The sequence below is a fragment of the Elephas maximus genome, chromosome 1, assembly GCF_024166365.1.
Source record: "Elephas maximus indicus isolate mEleMax1 chromosome 1, mEleMax1 primary haplotype, whole genome shotgun sequence".
NCBI lineage: Eukaryota > Metazoa > Chordata > Mammalia > Proboscidea > Elephantidae > Elephas > Elephas maximus.
The window spans coordinates 28373630-28395493 of record NC_064819.1 but is presented as its reverse complement, the minus strand read 5'-3'; the positions used below and the strand labels follow the sequence as shown (position 1 = coordinate 28395493).

The 21864-nt window shown below is 41.5% G+C and overlaps 1 protein-coding gene across 1 annotated transcript; it reads left to right on the top strand.

The window, feature by feature from the left end:
* Positions 1–1603: 1603 nt before the first annotated feature.
* On the top strand, positions 1604–17081 carry FETUB (fetuin B). The gene is made up of 7 exons (XM_049874793.1): positions 1604–1853; positions 2172–2282; positions 3577–3664; positions 4572–4741; positions 5491–5592; positions 15422–15505; positions 16407–17081. Exons 1-7 carry the CDS (start codon positions 1629–1631, stop codon positions 16782–16784), a joined length of 1158 nt encoding a protein of 385 aa, XP_049730750.1. The 5' UTR covers positions 1604–1628; the 3' UTR covers positions 16785–17081.
* The last annotated feature ends 4783 nt before the right edge of the window (positions 17082–21864 follow it).

The window sequence follows — 21864 nt, the reverse complement described above, 5'->3', positions numbered from 1 at the left end:
ATCAAGTGTGTGGTACACACTCTGTCCTACAGCCTTGATTGGTATAGGTACCAGTATCTGGTTGCAGCAGGGGGTCACGCTCTGAACAAGGCAGGAGGCTGAGAATCGTTCCCCATGTGTCTCTGAGGAAAGCATGTCCTTGTTCCCTAGGGCATACAGGTGGGTGGGTTCTGCAGACAGACCATGGGCACCCAATGTTTTTGTTTGTAAGGACTGGGGGGTACCAATTATTCTTGGGCCTCTGTCACGGGTGGCTCGGTGACCTGAGTGGAGCCACCAGTCCTTAGGACCCTGATATGGGTAGGTCAGGACCCTGTTTAATAGGCAAAGTAATATCAAGTGTCAAACACCCACCTCTCCACCGCACAGCTGAAACAGTTGTAATCTGCCAACAAGGGCCTATTCTTCCAAAATAGGCCCACGTATGTTGATGCAGAGGGGAAAGGTACTCAAAGTCTATGGACCGTTTATGCCTGGACAGGAGCCACTTCTGTCCTGAGCTCCCCCAGTTAGTGGAGCCAGCAAATTATCTTTTCCCCCAATTGCAAATTTATTCCTTCTCCAAGGCCAGGAAAATGGCTCTAGGGGCTCAACAGGGCCTATCTCAGGGCCAGGGAAATCAACAGCCACTGAAACCTGCTTGGGGGCAGGGGGCGCGGTAAAATATATGCAAGTACTTAGCTTTTGCTGAGAACGCCATTCTTCTCTGGTTCCGGAGGTGTGCGTAGGCTGTGTGGCTGGCTGCTTCTTCCTGAGGAAACTGAAGTGGAATGCTAGTACCATCCTGCTGCCACCACTGCCTGGAATGGTGCCTGAGGGCTCCCAGCAATTCAGGTCTTGCAACTCCCCTGCACTTCTGAACTCTCTCTTCCTCCTCCTTCCCCTCAGTTAATTTTCTAACCTTGCCTTTGATGTTCAGCGCTCCTAGCTGGTCATAAATATACTCATTTCGCTTGTTTTTTCAGGTCCTTGTTGTAAGAGGGCTAGCCGAAAGCATCTGTCTATTCTTCCATTTTGGCTCCGCCCAAAAGAACATTTTATAGCCGATGCTCCAAGTGCTTTCAGAATAACCTGTGCCTGTCCTATGTAACTAAGGGTTTTGGGATACTTTCCTGATCAAATTAGAAATGGTAACCGTGGGTTCAGCCAGGAACACTGAACACACTGAACACCACTGTGACTGTATGCTCCATGCCTGAGACAATATCAGTATGACTGAGGAGACCTGTGGAGGGAAGGTGCTAGGAGAGAAGAGGAGATGGCCACAGTCCTGCATATTCTCATTCAGGTGAAGACTAGACGTGAACCAGGATCCATCATGACCTCTAGGAGCCTTGACAGCATGTTTACTAGGATTTCTTAGGAAAGAGTTGGGAAACTTCAATTTGTTTACACAGACGAATAAGAGCTTGCTCAATGGTTGCAAACATTGGCAAATCCAATTCTGAAGTATTGACACAGGAAATCCACCTTTAGAATTTAAGGTGATGCAATTGAACATCCTATTTCAAAATTCCATCACCAGATCAGATTATGATTGCAAAACTGCTCAAGACTATCTTAAAGAGGCCCACAGCCCAATGTGGCAGCTCCATAGCCTGGCCATCCAGGACCTTCTTCCCCACAGGATGGGTCTGTGCCTTCTGCTGGCACTCTGTGGCCTGGCCACTTGCTGCAGGGCTACGTCTGTGCCCCTGGTGGTCCCCGAGGCCTTGCGTCTCCTCTCCCGGGGCTGCAATGACTCAGATGTGCTGGCTGTTGCGGGCTTCGCCCTGAAGGACATCAACAAGGACCGAGAGGATGGCTATGTGCTTAGCCTCAACCGAGTCAGTGACGTCTGGGAACACAGACAGGCAAGTGATGGTCCCCTCTGGAGCATGTGTTCTGTGGAGGCCAGCAGGAGGTGGGACCAGAGATGCAGGGTGGCAGGTGCTTGCCAGATTCTAAATCCAGCTGAGAAAGCTCTGCTGTCCCCTACCACGTGTACTACAATGCTCCTATGGTCATTAGGAACAAGGGCTACCAAGGATCCTACTCCATTACATGTCCGGTATTCAACAGTCCTTGTAGATTCTTCAAGGTATCATGTCCTTTGGCACTGGCATTGAACAGGTCTTTAGGATTTTCTGCTTCACGTAGCTTGTGGTGCATTTCTTCACCCTGTCCCACAGGATGGTCTGGGATCCCTGTTTTATCTCACACTGGATGTGTTGGAGACTGACTGCCATGTGCTCAGCAAGAAGTTGTGGAAGGACTGTGGGGTGAGGATGTTGCATGAATCGGTGAGTGCTCCTTCTCAGTGGCTCTAGGGAGAGAAGCTAGGTTGCCCTCTTCCTACAAGGTGAAGATTGCTCAATGTCTATCATCATTTCAATGTCCTTGTTCATAATCTCCTTGTTAGGGTGCCCTTGTCATTCTTCCAATGTCACAGACACAAGAAAGTATCACAAATCAGAGAGCATTCCAGAAGTCCCCCTGGCCTCATGGAGACGAGAATTGCTAAGTTACCCAAAAATTGTTTGGTGACTTCAGCTCTTCTACCTCCAGGAGCCTTCTGTTGGCTTCCGAAGAGTGTTTAAAATGTGAAAAGGGATTCACAAGGTGAAGAATGTGGATGTGGGTCTGAGGTAGACTCTAGAGAATGGATTTTTTTTTTTTTTTTAATGAAGTGGGGTAAGATCACATTATAGGAGGTCCAAGTGTTTCATGGAAGAGAAATACTTTCGTGCAATGATAGAATCAAAAGGATCTCAAAAATGATTACCTTGTAGATGACCATAGAAGATGCTTGAAAATATCTTTTTTTTTTTTTTGCTGTTCAAGTGCCCTGGGCTCATTTTCATTGACTAATATGTAACTTTAGAAGATGAATCCCAGGCATTGACTTGTTTGCAAGGCCTGTTTCATGAACATCTTTTCAGACATTTAACCAAATTTGTCAAACTGTACATTTCTGATTTTGAAAAGCAAATAGCCTACTTACCCTCTCGTGAATGATGTTGTTAAGATGATGCTAGCTGTTGTAACAAACTGAAACTTGTATCATGAGTCCATCATGGTAGATGTTTATTTCTCACTCATGTAAAGTTCAAAAGAGGAGTTCCAGACCAGGAGGGAACTTTCCTTCAAGGGCTGATTTGGAGATCCAGCTTCCTTGCATGTGGTGGCTCTAGGCTCTGCCATCCTCAACCATGGCCTCCCTGGGGGCATGCTTGTCAGCATCAAGCTATGAAAGAAAAGGAGCAAGGAGAATAGATAGCACATGGGCAACCTTCATGGGCCAGAACTGGAGGTGGTCCACATCACATCAGCTCACCATCCTGGGGTTAGAACTCAGTTATAAGAAGTCACACCTGAGTGTGGGGGAGGCTGGAGGTCCAGTCTACCTGCATCCCAGGAATAAAAGGTGAAACAAGCTTGATGATCAGCTACCATTTTCTCCCACCCAAAACAACCAAAATGGAACCTTAAGTTTCATATTACTTTTTAAAAAATCTCTAGATTATATTTGTTTGGTATCCCAAAATCTGATGATTAATCCCCCCATTGTCAGCAAATATGTTCTTTTGGTTCCAGGTTTATGGTCAATGCAAAGTGGCGTTTTATGTTAACAAGCCAAGAAGAGTTCTCTATTTACATGCCTATAACTGTACTCTTCGCCCAGGTAGGAGATCACTATGATTTGGCTCATCTTAATAAATGATGGAGAAAGAGCATTGAGCAGGACTATGACAAGAGTATACAGGTTTTCTCCCAATCTTACCTTCCTATTTATTCCAAGGTCAAGATTGTAATGTTTCCAGTAGCAACCTCCCATTCTGAAATCCAGCCTATACTACTCCTATTGGCACAATTGATCTACCCAAGTAACCATCGAAATCTTCATTGTGTCCCATATCAAACCCTACATTTTTAGGCATCCATCAATGCAATGATGTCTACAACTGGTCCCTGGACTTCCTTTCTAGCTCTACCTGTCATTATTTCCCTGTCTACACCGACTGTACATGTCACTCAGTTGGATGCTCCACTCTTTTCTGAACACACATTGCACTCTCCAATCTTTGCATCTTGGTTATGCCTCTCCCTCCTCTGAACGCGCCTTTCCCAGACTGTATCTGTCTTTGGTTTTCATACTCATGAGTTAGACATGATGTGAGGTGTTAGGACCTAAGAGATGAATAAGACATGACAGTAGCAAGACCCCAACCTTGTAAGGCACTCAGTCTGAGTTACAGATGCAACGAGGATGGAAGTTATTGATCTTATTGGGGGATAAAGTTCTGATATCAATATACTACATGATATGTCTCCTAAAGTATATAAACATGTATGGGGCCAAATGCATTTTGTTTTGGTATTACTTTAATTATGAAAGTAATACATGCTCATTCCAGAAAACTCTGTAGAAAACTGACTTGCTTTCCAGCAAATTGCTTTTCTCATCTGACCTTGCCAATACTGAGTATGCACTTTTTGTCCGTCTTTGCCTTCACTGTGGTCATATGATTTATAGCACGGAAAGTCCATAAGGAGCTTTATTTTTAAATTGGTCTCTTTGGCTTCAACAGTTTCTCGAAGAATGATTCATGATACATGTCCTGACTGCCCCGCTCCCAGCACCACTGACTTGTCAAATCCCCGTGTTTTGGAAGCTGCCACTGAGTCTCTTGCAAAATACAATAATGAGAGCACCTCCAAGCAGTACTCTCTGGTCAAAATCACCAAGGCTTCCACCCAGGTAAGGCAAAAATGCACAAGCCAGTTACACATAAGATGTGTCTCACACTGTTGCTGTAGAGTTTTAAGCGAAGGGTAGAGCCTTAACCAAGGCTTTCTTTTTGAAAATAACAAGAGGCCCTCTTTCTCTACAGTCCCTACTTTGGTAGACCTGAAGAACATTCTATCTGCTTTAGTTCCTGAGTTATTCCATGGCATTTTCATGAGAGTCATGTGACCCAGCTTTACCTTCATTGGCCTTAGGGCAAGAAAGAAATGGACCCATTGTCTCCTTGGGGATTCTGTTCAGGTTCATTATTTCATGGTACTACATACACTCTCACATCTGATTGACCAGGGACCATTTAGCAAGTCCACTTCTACTCCATATTAAGCCCTGCAGTGGACATTACTTTTATGAGTTTGGAGAAATAGAAGCTCTTTAGTATTTGGATTGTGTTGATATCTCTATCAAATGGAGAAAAACTTATCTAAAAGGGAATTCTCTCGGAGGAAACAAAAACTCACCAAGGAAAAGAATTTAGGACACGTTCAAATTCTTCAAAAGAGAACAGAGATGTGGTGATTATATTTTCTAAGTAACAAATCATAAAAACATGGTTTGATCAGTGTGGGAACTTGCAAGCTACACCAGGGTAGATGTGTTGACTCTGGGGATGTTTGGTTTCTGACAGCAGGGGCCTCCAAACCTGAGTTGTGTCCCTGCGTGGAAAAACTTGATTATTTTTTTTCTCAAACTCTTCATAACAGTGGGAGGTTGGCCCTGCTTACTTTGTGAAGTATTTGATTAAAGAGTCACCATGTACCAAATCCCAGGCCAGCAGCTGCTCGCTTCAACGCTCAGACTCTAAGGTGAGTGTTCCTGAGTGTCTTCCTGATTTAAGAGTTGTGTTCACAGATCATCTATACATATTTGCTGAGCATCAGTTATGTACAAGGTATTGTAAAGCTTCAGATGTCTTATGTCCCATCAAGGAGCTCACTGACTAGTTAGAGATAAGGCAGGCTCAGATGCAACAAATCAAGGGTTTTATTCAACCATGTGATGTAGCTACAGAAAGTGGTCATAGGAGACAGTAGAAACATGGACAGAATCTCTGCAGTAGTTGCTGATGGTCCTTCTTTGGCCTGGACAAATCCTGCTAACGTTTGGAATATAGCGTGGTGTCCAGTCCCAGGGATTACCCTTCAAGAAGGACGAAGGCAAACAAGGCTTCATTCAAAGGAATGCATCCAAGATGGGGAGGGGGCCTTGAAACCATCTGAAACATACCCAGTGGAAATGTAAATTGGGTGAAAAGGTGTTGAAAGCCCTTATTTACTTATGTATTAAGGTTTATTAAGATGTAATTCATAAACAATAAAATTCACGCTTTTAAGGTGTAAAATTTAGTGATTTTTCAGTATGTTCACAGAGTTCGGTCACCATCACCACTCTCAAATTTTGGAATGTTGTTGTCATCATTCCAAAAAGAAACTCCATTCCCATCTATAGTCAATCCTCATTTCCCTCTCCCCCTAGGTCCTGGCAATTGCTAACCTAGTTTGTTTTTCTGTGGCTTTGCCTATTCTGAGTATTTCATATAAATGGATTCATACAATGTGTGGTCTTTTGTATCTGGCTTCTTTTACTCAGCATAATATTTTCTATGGTTCATTCATGTTGTCGCATGTATCACTACTTCATTCCTCTTTATCACTGAGTAATATGCCATTGAATGAATATACCATATTTTCTTTATCCATTCATCAGGTGAATGATATTTGGTTTATTTAAATTTTTCTGCTATTATAAATAATGCTTCTGTGAACATTCATGTACCAAGTTTTTCTTTTTATTTTTCTTGCATATATACCTAGGAGTGGAATAGCTAGGTCATATGGCAAGTCTATGTTTAACCTTTTGAGGAACTGTCAGGCTGTTCCTCTAAACTCACTAGACCATTTTACAATCCCATCAGCAGTTTATGAGTTTTCCAATTTCTGCACATTCTTGCCAACACTTGTTAATATATGTCTTTTTCGTTATAGCTATCCTACTAGGTGTGAGCTGATGTGTAATTATGCTTTTGACTTGTATTTCCCTGATGGGTCATGATGTTGAACATTTTTTCACATGCTTATTGGCTGTTTCTATGTCTTCTCTGGAGAAACATCTGCTTAAATCCTTTGCTTTTTTTTAGAATTTAAGAGTTCTTTATAATTCTGCATACAAGCCCCATTCTTAGATATATGATTTTCAAATATTTTTTCCCATTCTCTGGGCTGTTTATTCATTTGTTTAAAGGTTTTCTATGAAGTATAAGAGGTTTTACTTCTGATAAAGTCCAATTTCCCTGTATTTTCTTTTGTTGCATGTCCTTTTGTATCATATCTAAAAAAAAAGTTGCATAATCCAAGGTTACAAATATTTACTTCTATGTTTCATTCTAAGAGTCTTATAGTTTTAGCTCTTACGTTTAGGTCTGTGTCTTAGTTACCTAGTGCTGCTATAACAGAAATACCACAAGTGGATAGTTTTAGCAATCAGTTTAGTCTCTCAAAATCTAGTAGGCTAGAAGTCCAAATTCAAGGTGTCAGCTTCAACGGCAGTCTTTCTCTCTGTGTAGTCTCTGGAGGAAGGTCTTTTTTTTTTTTTTTTTTTTAATGTTTCTCACGGTTTAAGCGAAAGTTTACAAATCAAGTCAGTCTCTCATACAAAAATTCATATACAACTTGCTATATACTCCTAATTCCTCTCACCCTAATGACACGGCACACTCCTTCCCTCCACTCTCTATGTTTGTGTCCATTTGGCCAGCTTTTGACCCCCTCTGCCCTCTCATCTCCCCTTCAGACAGGAGATGCCAACATAGTCTCATGTGTCTACTTGATCCAAGAAGCTCATTCTTCACCAGTGTCATTTTCTATCCCAGAGTCCAGTCCAATCCCTGTCTGAAAAGTTGACTTTGAGAATGGTTCCTGTCTTGGGTTAACAGAAGATATGGGTAACATGACCTCCAGGGTTCTTCTAGTCTCAGTCAGAGCATTAAGCCTGGTCTTTTTAGGAGAATTTGGGATCTGCATCCCACTGCCCTCCTGTTCCCACTGGGGTTCTCTGTTGTGTTCTCTGTCAGGGCAGTCATCTGTTGTAGCCGGGCACCATCTAGTTCTTCTGGTCTCTGGCTGATGTAGTCTCTGGTTTATGTGGTCCTTTCTGTCTCTTGGGCTCATAATTACCTTGTGTCTTTGGTATTCTTCATTCTCCTTTGCTCCAGGTGGGTTGAGACTAATTAATGTATCTTAGATGGCTGCTTGCTAGTGTTTAAGACCCAGAAACCACTTTCCAAAGTGGGATGCAGAATGTTTTCTTAATAGATTTTATTATGCCAATTGACTTAGATGTCCTCTGAAACCATGGTCCCCAAACCCCTCCCCTTTCTATGCTGGCCTTCGAAGCTTTCAGTTTATTCACAAAACTTCTTTGCTTTTGGTTTATTCCAGTTGGAGGAACATTCCTGTCATCAATCTTCCCTTGCTCTAGGAGCTTCTCAGCACAGGGACATTAGGTCCAAAGGACTAGCGCTCCTGGCTCTACTTTTTGGTGGTATGAGGAGGTCCTCTTGTCTCTCTGCTTGCTTCTCTCTTTTATATCTCTAAACTGATTGACTTCAGACATGACCTAATCTTGTAGATCGAGTCCTGTCTGATTAACATCATAGAGGTAGGATTTACAACATCTAGGATAGTCAAGCAAAATTTTGCTGAAAATCATTCAAAAACAGCTGCAGCAGTATATCGACAGGGAAATGCCAGAAATTCAGGCCGGTTTCAGAACAGGATGTGGAACCAGAGATATCATTGCTGATGTCAGATGGATCCTGGTTGAAAGCAGAGAATACTAGAAGGATGTTTACCTGTGTTTTATTGACAATGCAAAGGCATTTGACTGTGAAGATCATAACAAATTATGGATAACATTGTGAAGGATGCGAATTCCAGAACACTTCATTGTGCTCATGAGGAACCTTTCCATAGATCAAGAGGCAGTTGTTTGAACAGAACAAGGGGATACTGATTGGTTTAAAGTCAGGAAAGGTGTGTGTCAGGGCTGTATTCGTTCACCATATCTATTCAATCTGTATGCTGAGCAAATTATCCGAGAAGCTGGACTATATGAAGAAGAACGGGGCATCAGGATTGGAAGAAGACTCATTAACAACTCGCGTTATGCAGATGACACAACCTTGCTTGCTGAAAGTGAAGAGGACTTGAAGCACTTACTAATGAAGACCAAGATCACAGTCTTCAGTATGGATTACACCTCAACATATAGAAAACAAAAATCCTCACAACTGGACCAATGAGCAGCATCATGATAAATGGAGAAAAGATTGAAGTTGTCAAGGATTTCATTTTACTTGTATCCACAATCAACAGCCATGGAAGCAGAGGTCAAGAAATCAAAAGATGCATTGCCTTGGGTAAATCTGCTGCAAAGGATCTCTTGAAAGTGTTGAAGAGCAAAGATGTCACCCTGAAGACTAAGGTGCGCCTGACCCAAGCCGTGGTATTTTCAATTACATCATATGCATTTGAAAGCTGGACAACGAATAAGGAAGAATTGAAGCCTTTGAATTGTGGTGTTGGCAAAAAAATATTGAATATACCATGGACTGCCAGAAGAACTAACAAATGTGTCTTGGAGGAAGTGCAGCCAGAATGCTCCTTAGAGGCAACTATGGCGAGACTGCGTCTTACATACTTTGGACATGTTGTCAGGAGGGATCAGTCCCTGGAGAAGGACATTATGCTTGGCAGAGTACAGCGTTAGTGGAAAAGAGGAAGACCCTCAACTAGGTGGATTGACACAGTGACTGCAACAATGAGCTCAAGCATAACGATTGTAAGGATGGCTCAGGACTGGGCAGTGTTTCGTTCTGTTGTGCATAGGTTCGCTATGAGTTGGAACCAACTCGACGGCACCTAAGAACAACAACAAGGATAACCACATCAGAGGACAAAATGGTGGAGAATCACACAATACTGGGAATCATGGCCTAGCCAGTTGATACACATTTTGGGGTGACAATTCAATCTATACCAGCCTGTGACTCATTTTTAAACAGTTGTTTTATATAGTATGATGTAGGGGTCCAACTTTACCCTTTTGCATGTGAATATCCAGCTGTTCTAATATTTGTTGAAAAGGCTCTTCCAGCCCCCATTGTTTTGGCACACTTCTTGAAAATCAGTTGAGCACAAATGTATGGGTTTATTTCTGAAATCTGAATTTTGTTCCATTGATTTCTATGTCTATCCTTATGCCAGTGCCACATTGTCTTGATTACTGTAGCTTTGTAGTATGTTTTGAAATGAGGAAGCCTAATTTGTCCAATTTAGTTCTTCCTTTTCAAGATTTTTTTGGGTTTTCTGGATCCTTTGCATTTCCACATGAATTTTAGGATAGGCTTGTCAATTGCTGCAAAGAAGTCAGTTCAAATTTTGATAGGGATTGCATTGAATCTGAAAATAAATTTGGCAAGCATTGTCACCTTAAAATATTGTTTTCCAATACATGAATACAGAATGTCTTCCCATTTATTAAAGATTTCTTTCAATGATGATTGTAGTTTTCATTGTACATGTCTTGTACGTCTCTTGGTAAATTGATTTCTAGGTATTTTATTCTCTTTGATGCTAATGTACATGGAATCGTATTCTAATTTCACTTCCAGATCTTTCATTTCAAGTATATAGAAAAAGAACTGATTTTTTTAATACTGTCTTTGTATCCTGTAACCTTCCTGAACTCATTTTTTAGCTCTAATAGTTTTCTAGTGTATTTCTTAGGATTTCTATACACAAGATGTGTAACCTTCCTGAACTCATTTTTTAGCTCTAATAGTTTTCTCGTGTATTGCTTAGGATTTCTATACACAAGATCATATCATCTGCAAATAGAGAATGTTTTACTTCTTCCTTTCCAATCTGGATACCTTTTATTATTTTTTCTTTCTTGCCTATTTGCTCTGGCGAGAACCTTCAGTACAATGTTGAATGGAAGTGGCAAGAGAAACATCTTTGCCTTATTCCTGATTTTAGGGAGAAAGCAATTTAGTCTTACTAGTAAGTTAGCTGTGGGCTTCACTGGTGCCCTTCATCAGGCTGAGAATGTTCCCTTCTATTTTTGAGTGTTTTTGTTAAAAAAGGGTGTTAGAGTTTGTCAAATCTTTTTCTGTGTTCATGAGACAGTCACGTGGTTTTTGTCCTTTAATCTATTAGTAGGGTGTATTACATTGATTGCTCTTTGTATGTTAAACCAATTTTGCATTTTTTGGATAAATCCCACTTAATCATGATGTGTAGTCCTTTTTATATGATGTTGGATTCAGTTTACTAGTATTTGGGGGTGGGAGATTTTTACATCTGCATTTGTAACGGATATTGACCTATACATTTTTTTGTGATGTCTGTCTGATTTTCATATAAGGGTAATATTGGCCTCATAAAATGAGTTGGAAAATGTTCCCTCTGCATATTTTTTGAAGAGTCTGTGAAGGTTTGGTGTTAATTCTTCTTTAAACTTTTGGTAGAATTCACCAGTGAAGCTGTCTTGGTCTCGGCTTTTCTTTGTAGGAAATTTTTGTTATTGCTAATTCAGTTTCTTTACTTGTTATAGATCTATTTAGATTTTCTATTTCTTCTTGAGTCAGTTTCAGTAGATTGCATCTTTCTGGGATTTTATATGTATCATCTAGGTTATCTAATTTTTTGATATACGGCTGTTCCTAGTGTTCACTTATAATGCTTTTTAATTCTGAAAAAGGAGTAGTGATATCCCCTCTTTCATTCTCAATTTTAGTAATTCGAGTCTTCTCGTTTTTTCCCCTAATCAGTACAGCTAAAGGCTTGTCAACTGTGTTGATTTTTTCAGAGACTCAACTTTCTGTTTCACTGATTTTTTTCTATTATCTATTCATTTATTTCCACACTACTCTATTATTTCTTTCCTTCTGTTTCCTTTCAGTTTAGTTTCATCTTCTTTTTCTAGTTTCTTGGGGTGAAAGTTTAGGTTATTGATTAGGAATATTTCTTCTTTTTGAAAACAAGCATTTACACTGCAAATTTCTGCTAAACAATGCTTTAGCTGCATCTCATAAGTTTATATGTTCTGTTTTCATTTCCATTTATCCAAAAGTATTTTCTAATTGTCTTTGTAATTTCTTCTTTGACCCACTGGTTATTTAGGAAAGTGTTACTTAATTTCACATATTTGTGATATTCCTAAATTTCCTCATGTTATTGATTTCTAATTTCATTTCATGTTATTGGAGATTATTTCATGTGATTTTATTCCTTTTGAATTTATTAATTCTTGTTTTATGGCTTAACATATCACCTGTCCTAGAGAATGTTCCATGTGCACTTGAGAAGAATGTGTATTCTGTTGTGGTTAGGTGGCGCGTCCTATAGGTGCCTGTTAGATCTAGTTGGTTTATAATGTTGTTTATGTCTTCTATTCCGTTGTTGATCTGTCTAGTTATTCTATCCATTATTGAAAGTGATATGAATTTTCCAACTGTTACCACTGAATTATCTCTTTCTCCCTTGAATTCTGTCAATGTTTTGCTTGCTCTATGGTGGAGCTCTATTTTTAGGTGAATATATGTTTACAGTTGTTATGGTTTCCTGATGTATTAACCCTTTTATCATTATAAAGTGTCTTTTGTCTCTAGTAGCAATTTTTATCTTAAAGTCAATTTGTTCTGATATTTGTATAGCCACTGAAGCTCTCTTTTGGTTACTATTTGTGTGGTTTAATTTTTTTCCATCCATTTACTTTCAACCTATTTATGTCTTTGACTCTAAAGCATGTCTCTCAAAAACCTTTTGTAATAAGTTAACTGAATTTCCTAAGGGAATAATTGGGAAAACACATTTACCATGCTCTGTGAAAACTTTTTTCCTTGCTTTTCAATAATGTATTGGTCTGATCCAAAATCCTCCTGGCAATTTTCAGTAACAAGAACAGTATAGTTATAAGTAATTAAGACTTACTTCCGGGTATGCAGAGGTTCTGTTCAGTCAATTCTGAATCAAATGTTCTGGCTCATATCCAATTCAAATCTTCTTCCTCCATGTAGCTCAAGCCCTGCTATGAGGAAGGGATCAAGGTCTGTTCTTTCATTACTTCTTTCCCTCATGCTCTTTCTTGCTTAATTCTGGTTCATCCAACTTTAGGAAGAAGGAGCGAGGATTCCAAAAAAGAGTACAAAGTCTTTTTACGTAATGGGACCTAAAGTTGTAGTTTTCTCTTGGCCAACACTGCCCACTATGAAACCGGCTACAGTGCTGGTTCTCTCATGTGGCACAGGAGTGGGTTCATCCAGGGGTCTTTTCCTAGCATGGTGTATTCTCTAGATGACTCTTTGGAACCACCCCTCTCAGACTTAGCCCCTCTCTTAGTCATCTATTGCTGCTATAACATAAATACCTCAAGTGGACAGGCTTAACAATGAGAAATTTATTCTCTCACAGTCTCAGAGGCTAGAGTTTGAATTCTGGGCGCCAGCTCCAGGGGTAGGCTTTCTCTCTTCTCAGCTCTGGGGGAAGGTCTATGTCATCAATCTTTCCTGGTCGAGGAACTTCTCAGCATAAGATTCCCCAGGTCCAAAGACTACACTATTCTCCTTGTTCTTAGTTCTTGGTGGTAAGAGGTTCCCATGTCTCTCTGCTCACTTCACTCTTTTATATCTCAAAAGAGATTAACTTAAGACACGATCTAGTCTTGTTGATTGAGTCCTGCCTCATTAATGTAACTCCCACTAATCCCACCTCATAGAGATAGGATTTACAACACATAGGAAAATCACATCAGATGACAAAATGGTGGACAATCACACAATACTGAGAACCATGGACTAGCCAGGTTGACATACATTTTTTGGGGGGGGGGATGCAATTCAATCCATAACAGCCCCCACAGATGTCTTCTATTAAATGCCCCTTACCTGAAAGTTTACCCCTTTAATGTGTACCTTAAAAGAGCCCTTACCTATGACATTTGCTTGTTTTTTTATGCAACCCTAAAATAGTCTTCCTAAACCAAGCAGGGGAAGCTGACTTCCTTATTGCTGGCCTGTCTCCTTACTCTACCAATGTAGTCTGCATTAGTGAGGATCTCATCTTCAGAATTCTCTGAGAGAGAACCAGATACCAATCGCCATGGCCACATATGTCCCTACACCCTAGGATTCACATGTCAAGCACATACACAAACTCTCCCTTTGTACTCCACTCTAGTGTGTCGGCACCAGGTAGGTAAATTTCAGCAGCTCATTAAATCCTAGCCAGGGTGGGAGTGGGTAGACTTTATTTGGTGCAGGTACTTCTAATCTCTTCAGAGTCCTTCCCCTAGTTACTCCGTGATGAAAGGGAGAAGGGAAGGCTGAAGCACCATCCCTTAAGGACTTCCTACTTTAATGGATTACCCAACTTTTATGAATTTCTAGTCTTTTGTTCATACAGTCTGGACATGGGTGATGGGGTGATGTTCAGTCAACCTGTTCAGCTATATTTTAAGTAAGTTCTATGTGCATATACTTAGGTGCTGTTCTTGAGAAATTGAGGCGACATTCTACTTACGTTGAAAAGGTACCTGCACTAAAAAAAGACCCCAAAATTCCTGTAATCTACCCTAAGGAAGTGACTATGGATATGTGAAATGATTTAGCTACAATGTAAAACCAAAGCAAAAACAAACTAGATTTAATTTCATTGCCTAACAAAAGAGAACTGGTTAAGTAATACAGATTAATATTAGGGAGTTATTAAAAAGAAGATTGTAGTTGAACAACACGCTGAAAATAATTGATGTCACTGAATTGTACAGGTGAAGTTTGTTGAAATGACAAATGTTTTCTTTCTTATATATTTACGACAGTTTTTTTTTTTAAGGCTATAAGAGGAAAAAAATTCATAGAAGACTGTTCAATGCCAAAAAAGTGTTTTTACAGTATACTAAGTGATAAAGCAGTATGTTTCATATAATCCTGGTTTTTTAGAAGAAAACCTATAAATGCATAGGTGAAAAGATTGGAAGAAAAGAAACCAAATCATTGCAGATAACAGCTACCTTTCATGCAAGTCTTTTCTATTTCCTTTTTTTGTTGTTGTTTACATTTTGCAGTAAAAATGTATTTTGTATTAAATTAGAGAGAAATTGACAGCTGTGAGTGATTTTGGCTGAGAAAACACAAACGGAACATACGTAAAGAGTTGCTATATAAAAGATGAAAAAAAATTTTCTCTAATTGACACTAGGGTATCATGAAAGCCAAGAGGTACAAGTTGTATGTCACGGCTTTCAGCTCAATACAAAGAAGCTTCTAACAATGAGTGTTTTGTTCCTAAATAAATACTTGAGTTTCCTACGGTTGGAGGCAATTCAGCCTAGTTTGGGTGACTACTTGTTCGTGGTGCGCTAAAGAGAATTGCCTCGGTGGCTGCCTAGTACATTATTGAAGCCTAAAAATGCTGATTGGCTGTTTGTCTACCCAAAAAGAAAGCAACTTGATTTTTAGTTACGATCATTTCACATGGAGTCGCCTTGAGTTGAAATGAACATGATGGCAATTAAAATGTAACAATGACAATCATGTTCATACTCAGATGACATTGTATTTTCTCTTTCTTGTAGCCCGTTGGTCTGTGTAAAGGTCAACTGATTAAAACAGACATGAAAACGTCTGTTTCTGCAGAATGTGAATTCTTTGAATCACAGGTATTTTTCAATCTAATAATTAATTGTGTTTCTGTGAAGAAAAGAGAAAGTTGTCTATATTTTAGCTGTTCCTACCCCACTCCCTCCTTTTGTTTTCCCAAGATCCATGATTTCCACTTTACTAGGGCTGCCCTATGGCCACGTCTACAAGGTAGCTAGTCAAAGGCTTGTCCCGCTTTGTTTCAGCCACAGTGTGGTCCTTCCCAGTAAGGAAGAGCCCTACAGACACAAGAGCTTTGGGGCAAAAAGCATCTGGGACATTCCGTTCAGTGTCTCAAAGAAACCTTACTCAGAACTGTAGGAAGAACTTGTTTCCATAGAAACATTCAATCCCTTTCCAGAAATATTTATTGAGCACTTATTATGAGGCAGCCTGAAATAGTTGAGAGGGTAGTTGAGACAGGCAAGCTGGGTTCCAGTCCTGCTCTGCCACCTGTGAGCTGTGTGATCAGGGACAGTACTTATCACTCCGGGCCTCAGTTGCCTCATCTGTAGGATGGAATTGAAAGCTTAACACCTTCAGGTCCCTGTGAGAAACCGGTGAGAGGACCTGGATGAGGGATGCTGCACAAGGCCTGGCACAGGATAAACAACTAATAAAACGTGTCTTTGGGACCACAGTGAGAGCAGGGACATGAACTCATTGGGAATTTGAACAAGTCCTTTAACTGTCTGGGCTTTTGGTCATTTCTGCAATGTGTGAGACTTGCAGTAGTTTCTACAGCTCTGGAAGACCTCTGGCCTTTATCTTTTTTGCTTTTTAAGTCTTTAACCAGGAGACCTCGCCCTTCAAAGTCTCCCTTTAAACTATTCCATCAGAAAGGCACATAACAGCTTAGCCTGATACCAGGCATGGCAGGGCTTTCTCTATGACACTCTACATTTGAAAATATTATTTCAGGTTCCTGCTCCAGAAAGAGAAAACTCTGCTGCTAAGCAGGGGCCTGAGAACCTCCCCAAGGTGAAGGAGTCCCAGCAGGAAGGCACTGCCTCCACCAACCCATCCTCAAAGGCTGTGCCAAGAGGGTCTGTCCAATACCTCCCCGACTTGGATGATGAGAAGCCAGAAGGTTCGCAGGAAAAGGACCTTCATGAGGCCTTCCCTGTACAGCTGGACCTGACCACCAACCCCCTGGGAGAAGAACTGGATGTCTCCTTCCTCTTCCTGGGGCCAGTGAAGGAGAAGCTGCTTGTTCTGCCTTTCCCCAAAAGAAATCACCGCTCTTCTGAGTGCCCAGGGCCAGCCCAGATGGGCAACCCTCTTGTTCTCCCGCCATGAGGACCACTTAGAGGATTCCTCAGGGGAGAGGTGCCCTGTGTGAGAATACAGGTGGTGGGGAAGGGGCAGAGAGAGAATTCAGATGCTGACAGTGGCTAATAAAGTTTGTTTTTTGACGTGCCTTGGTCTCAATCATGTTGGCTTGGAGTGGAGAAAATGGGACTGTCTCCTACACACCTGGGTGCATCCCCCTCACCTGCCCAAGGCCTTTTGCCATGGAGAGATGCCTCTCTGTGTCTTCAACCTCTTGCTTGTAGAAGATTTTATCCTTTCAGCTTGCAGATATACACAAATCTCTGTACTCAAAATAATAATAATAATAATAAAGCAATGATTAAATATATTGTCTCTAATGCCAAGATATACAAGAAACCAAGACCGAGTAGAGAGGTTAACCCTGTATAAAGTACATCCCCTTTAAGTACATCATTAAGTCTTATCTGGGCACTGCCTGAGGTGTTTCCAGCCCTCTTTCTCTTTTCATCTGCCCCAACATTTCTGGGTCTCAGAACTGGGGCGCTGGCTTGGGGTAGAGGGCACAAGGGAGAAGTTTACCTATACCGGGCTGAGCACCGTGGGGACACCAGACAGCAACATTTCCAGTTGGGGAATTTTCTTTCTTCATAACTGAATTGGTATTCCCTAATGACAGCCTGAGGAGCCCTGGTGGTGCAGTGGTTAAGTGCTTGGCTGCTAACCAAAAGGTTGGCCATTCAAATTCACTCAGTTCTCTTTGCGAGAAAGATCTGGTGATTTTCTTTCATAAAGATTACACCTAGAAAGAGACCAAAGACTCAAGAGTCAATTATCCAAAGGACTAAAGGACCACATGAACCACAAGGTACAGGACCCGAAGACCAGAAGAACTAGATAGTGCCTGGCCACCACTACTAACTGCTCTGACTAGGATCACAACAGAGAGTCCTGGACAGAGCTGGAGAAAATTGTAGAAGAAAAACCAAAATCACAAATATGACCAGGCTTGCTGGTCTGAAAGAGACTGGAGGAACCCCTGAGACTGTGGCCCTAAGACACCCTCCTGACCTGGGAAGAAAGATATTCCCGGAGACCACCTCCCAGCCAAACAATAGGCAAGCACGTAAGATAAGCAACAACGCCTGAGAGGAATGTATTCCTTAGAACAATCAATTATACAAGATCAAAAGGGTATTATCTGCCCAAAAGCAAAGATGCGAAGGCAGGAAGCGGTAGAAAATCATGACAAAAGAAAACGGGGAACCCAGGGAAGAAATAGGAAGATTGCTGACATATTGTGGGGAATGAAACCACGGTCATGAAACACTGCATGTACAAACCATCAGATGGGAAACTAATGTGCTTGGTAAACTTCCACCTAAAGTGCATGCAGGCCTGTGCGTGTGTGCACGCACACACAGATGTTAACATTAGGGAAAGCTGGGTGAGGAGCACACGGGAACTCCCTGTATTGTCTTGGCAACTTTTCTGTAAATCTAAACATTTGTAAAATTGAGAGTTTATTTAAAAAAATTACACCTAGAAAACCCTATGGGGCAGTTCTACTGTGTCTTATAGGGTCATTGTGAGTCAGAAGCAACTCCACAGCAACCGGTTTTGGTTTTAAGGAGCGCTGGTGGTGCAATGGTTAAAACTTGGCTGCTAACCAGTAGGTCAGTGGTTTGAACCCACCAGCCACTCAGTGGGAGAAAGATGTGGCAGGCTTCTTCCATAAAGGTTACAGCCTTAGAAACCCTATGGGGCAGTCCTACTCTTTCCTGTTTGGTCAGTATGAGTCAGAATTGACTCGACGACAATGGGTTTGGGTTTGAGTTTGGTTTGGGTGGGGCCGTGGTTAAGTACTTAGCAGCTAACCAAAAGTTTGGCGGTTCAAACCTGCTCAGTGATTCTGTGGGAGATGGACCTGGTAATCTGCTTCCATAAAGATTACACTTCAAAAACCCTATGGGGCAGTTCTACTCTGTCACACGGGTTTGTTATGAGTAGAGAATCAGCTCATGGCACCTAACAACAGCAAAACCAAAAAAAACCAAAGCCGTTACTATGGAGTGGATTCCCACTCATAGTGACCCTACAGGACAGAATAGAAATGCCCCACAGGCAGTGGTGTCAATAGGGGGATTCAGGGGATGCAGACCTCATTGGGTGACACTGTCAGAGGGGGTAACACCAAAATGACTGTCTATAAAATTTTCGTACGGTTTCAGCAGAAATTATTTTTTATAAAAATATCCCTGTAGTTGATTATAACAATGAAAACATTTTTCGTAAGCCCAACTCACATGTATCAATATACCTGCAATACTAAAGCTCTATGCTAATTTACTTTTTGAACGCTCTAATGCCCTCTAGTGAGAGCTGTCATTATTACCTGATTACAACGATGCTTCGAATCACGTGGTTTCGTCTATACATGCTACAAGCACGCACTGCTGTTTTCGCACGTTATGAAAACTTTATAAATTGACTAATACAATTGATGAAAGTAAGGGAGAGATGGGGGTTCCAAACTTAGAGTGCTTCAGGAAGGACTTGCAGTCAGAGTGTCAAAAGTTAGCCTTGAGACCAGTGGGTGGTTGGGAGCAACAAATACCATTCCATTTATAAAGGAGACAGCCAAAAAGTTGGAAGGACATGGAAGGTAAATTATGTAATTCATGTATATATAGGGGTCTGTTTTTTTATATATATATTTTACGTTTACTGCTCCTGCCCCGCCTCCTTTGGACACTGTCTTAGTCATCTAGTGCTGCCATAACAGAAATACCACAAGTGGATGGCTTTAACAAAGAGAAATTTATTTTCTCACAGTCTAATAGGTTACGAGTCCAAATTCAGGGCGTCAGCTCCAGGCGAAGGCTTTCTCTCTCTATTGGCTCTGGGGGAAGGTCCTTGTCCTCAATCTTCACTTGGTAGAGAAGTTTCTCAGGCACAGGGAGCCCAGGTCCAAAGGACACGCTCTGCTCCTGGTGCTCTTTTCTTGGTGGTATGAGGTCCCTAACTCTCTGCTGGTTTCTCTTTCCTTTTTATCTCTTGAGAGGTAAAAGGTGGTGCAGGCCACACCCCAGGGAAACTCCCTTTACGTTGGATCAGGGATGTGACCTGGGTAAGGGTGGTGCTACAGTCCCACCCTAATCATCTTTAACATAAAATTGCAATCAGAAAATGGAGGAAAACCACACAATACTGGGAATCATGGCCTAACTAAGTTGACACATATTTTGGGAGGAAACAATTCCATCCATGACAAACACTCTCTTTGGCCACGGGAAAACTCCTATACATCCATCAAGCCCCAGACTGGATGTCGCCCCTGCCCTAGGAAACCTTTCTTCACTTCCTCAGCAGAGGTAGTTTCTCCATCTGTGGCTTTCCTAGTATCTACCTTTTGAGGGCAAAAACAGTGCCTTTCTCTCTGAAGCCATATAAGCTGGATGAAAACCCTGGGTGTGGGACCTTGGGCAAGCTACCTAAACTCTCTGTTCCTGAGTTTGCTCATCTGTACAACAGGAATAATAGTGGTGCCTGTGCCTGGCCTGGTTGTAGGCCTTAACTGAGAAGGAATATACAGGGTTCAACACAAGGCAGGCACACAAGCCAAGTCAGCAATATTACTTATTATTAATAATGCTGGGCCTTGGCATTCTCTGGAGTAGGTATTCATTCATATTCATATTCATTCAGTGTTTGTGGAAGGAAAGATATAGGAGGAAAGGGAAAAGAGAGAGAACCACACAGACCAACCACCTGCAGAGTCCGTCTTTCATGAGGGCAGCACCAGCCTGATACTTTTGAGCTGTGGCTGTCACACGGTTTTCCTTATTCCCTGCTTTCACCTTCTCAGGCCAAGATTGGTACCTGTATTTCCAATTACCCAAGGTTTTATTTTTTGTTTGTTTGTGTTTTAAGGTATTTGTCTTTGTAACAATCTCAATCAGTAGAACCTTCCTGAGCTTTTAACAGAAGCCGAAAAAATACGAGAACTCCCAGTTTTTCCCTGGTGATCGAGCCTGCAGTGGGTTTTCTTCACAAAAGAGAGTTTTAGGATTTCATCTTTTAATGAGTTAGTTTCTATATAGTTCCATGGAAGGAAGTGTAGATTTGGAGTATGTTTCTAGAAGTTTGATATGACAAAAAAATCTTTTTTAAAAAATATATATATTTTTAAACAAACTAGAGGAAGGGGAAAACCAAACCCGGTCCCGAGTGCATTCTGACTCATGATAATCTGCAATGTTACAGAGTAGAACTGCTCTATAGGGTTTCCTGAGCTGTAACCTAGGTGGCACAACTGGTTTGCCCTCAACTGCTAATCCAAATGGTGGTGCTTGGAACCCAGCCAGTGGAATCGGGGAAGAAAAGACCTGGTGATTTACTACCATTAAGATTATAGCCAAGCGGGGGTTTGGGGACCGTGGTTTCAGGGGACATCTAAGTCAATTGGCGTAATAAAATCCATTAAGAAAACCTGCATCCCACTTTTGAGAGCAGTGTCTGGGGTCTTAAATGCTAGCAAGTGGCCATCTAAGATGCATCAATTGGTCTCAACCCACCTGGACCAAAGGAGAATGAAGAACACCAAAGACACAAGGTAATTATGAGCCCAAGAGACAGAAAGGGCCACACAAACCAGAGACTACATCAGCCTGAGACCAGAAGAGCTAGATTGTGCCTGGCTACAACTAATGACTGCCCTGACAGGGAACACAACAGAGAACCCCGGTGGGAGCAGGAGATCAGTGGGATGCAGACCCCAAATTCTCATAAAAAGACCAGACTTAATGGTCTGACTGAGACTAGAAGGACCCCAGAGGTCATGGTCCCCAGACCTGTTAGCCCAAATAGGACCATTCCCAAAGTCAACTCTTCAGACAGGGATTGGACTGGACTCTGGGATAGAAAATGATACTGGTGAAGAATGAGCTTCTTAGATCAAGTAGACACAAGAGATTATGTTGGCATCTCCTGTCTGAAGGGGAGATGAGAGGGCAGAGGGGGCCAGAAGTTACCTGAATGGACACGAGGAGAGAGAGTGGAGGGAAGAACTGTGCTATCTCATTAAAAAGGAAGGGAAATTAGGAGT

What these genes read in the sequence shown, in the direction of transcription:
- FETUB (XM_049874793.1), top strand. Translation starts at nt 1,629, where the DNA reads ATGGGTCTGTGCCTTCTGCTGGCACTCTGTGGCCTGGCCACTTGCTGC. An exon ending in ACGTCTGGGAACACAGACAG is followed by an intron (nt 1,854 to 2,171) that starts GCAAGTGATGGT and finishes CCTGTCCCACAG; the next exon opens with GATGGTCTGGGATCCCTGTT. An exon ending in GTGAATTCTTTGAATCACAG is followed by an intron (nt 15,506 to 16,406) that starts GTATTTTTCAAT and finishes ATATTATTTCAG; the next exon opens with GTTCCTGCTCCAGAAAGAGA.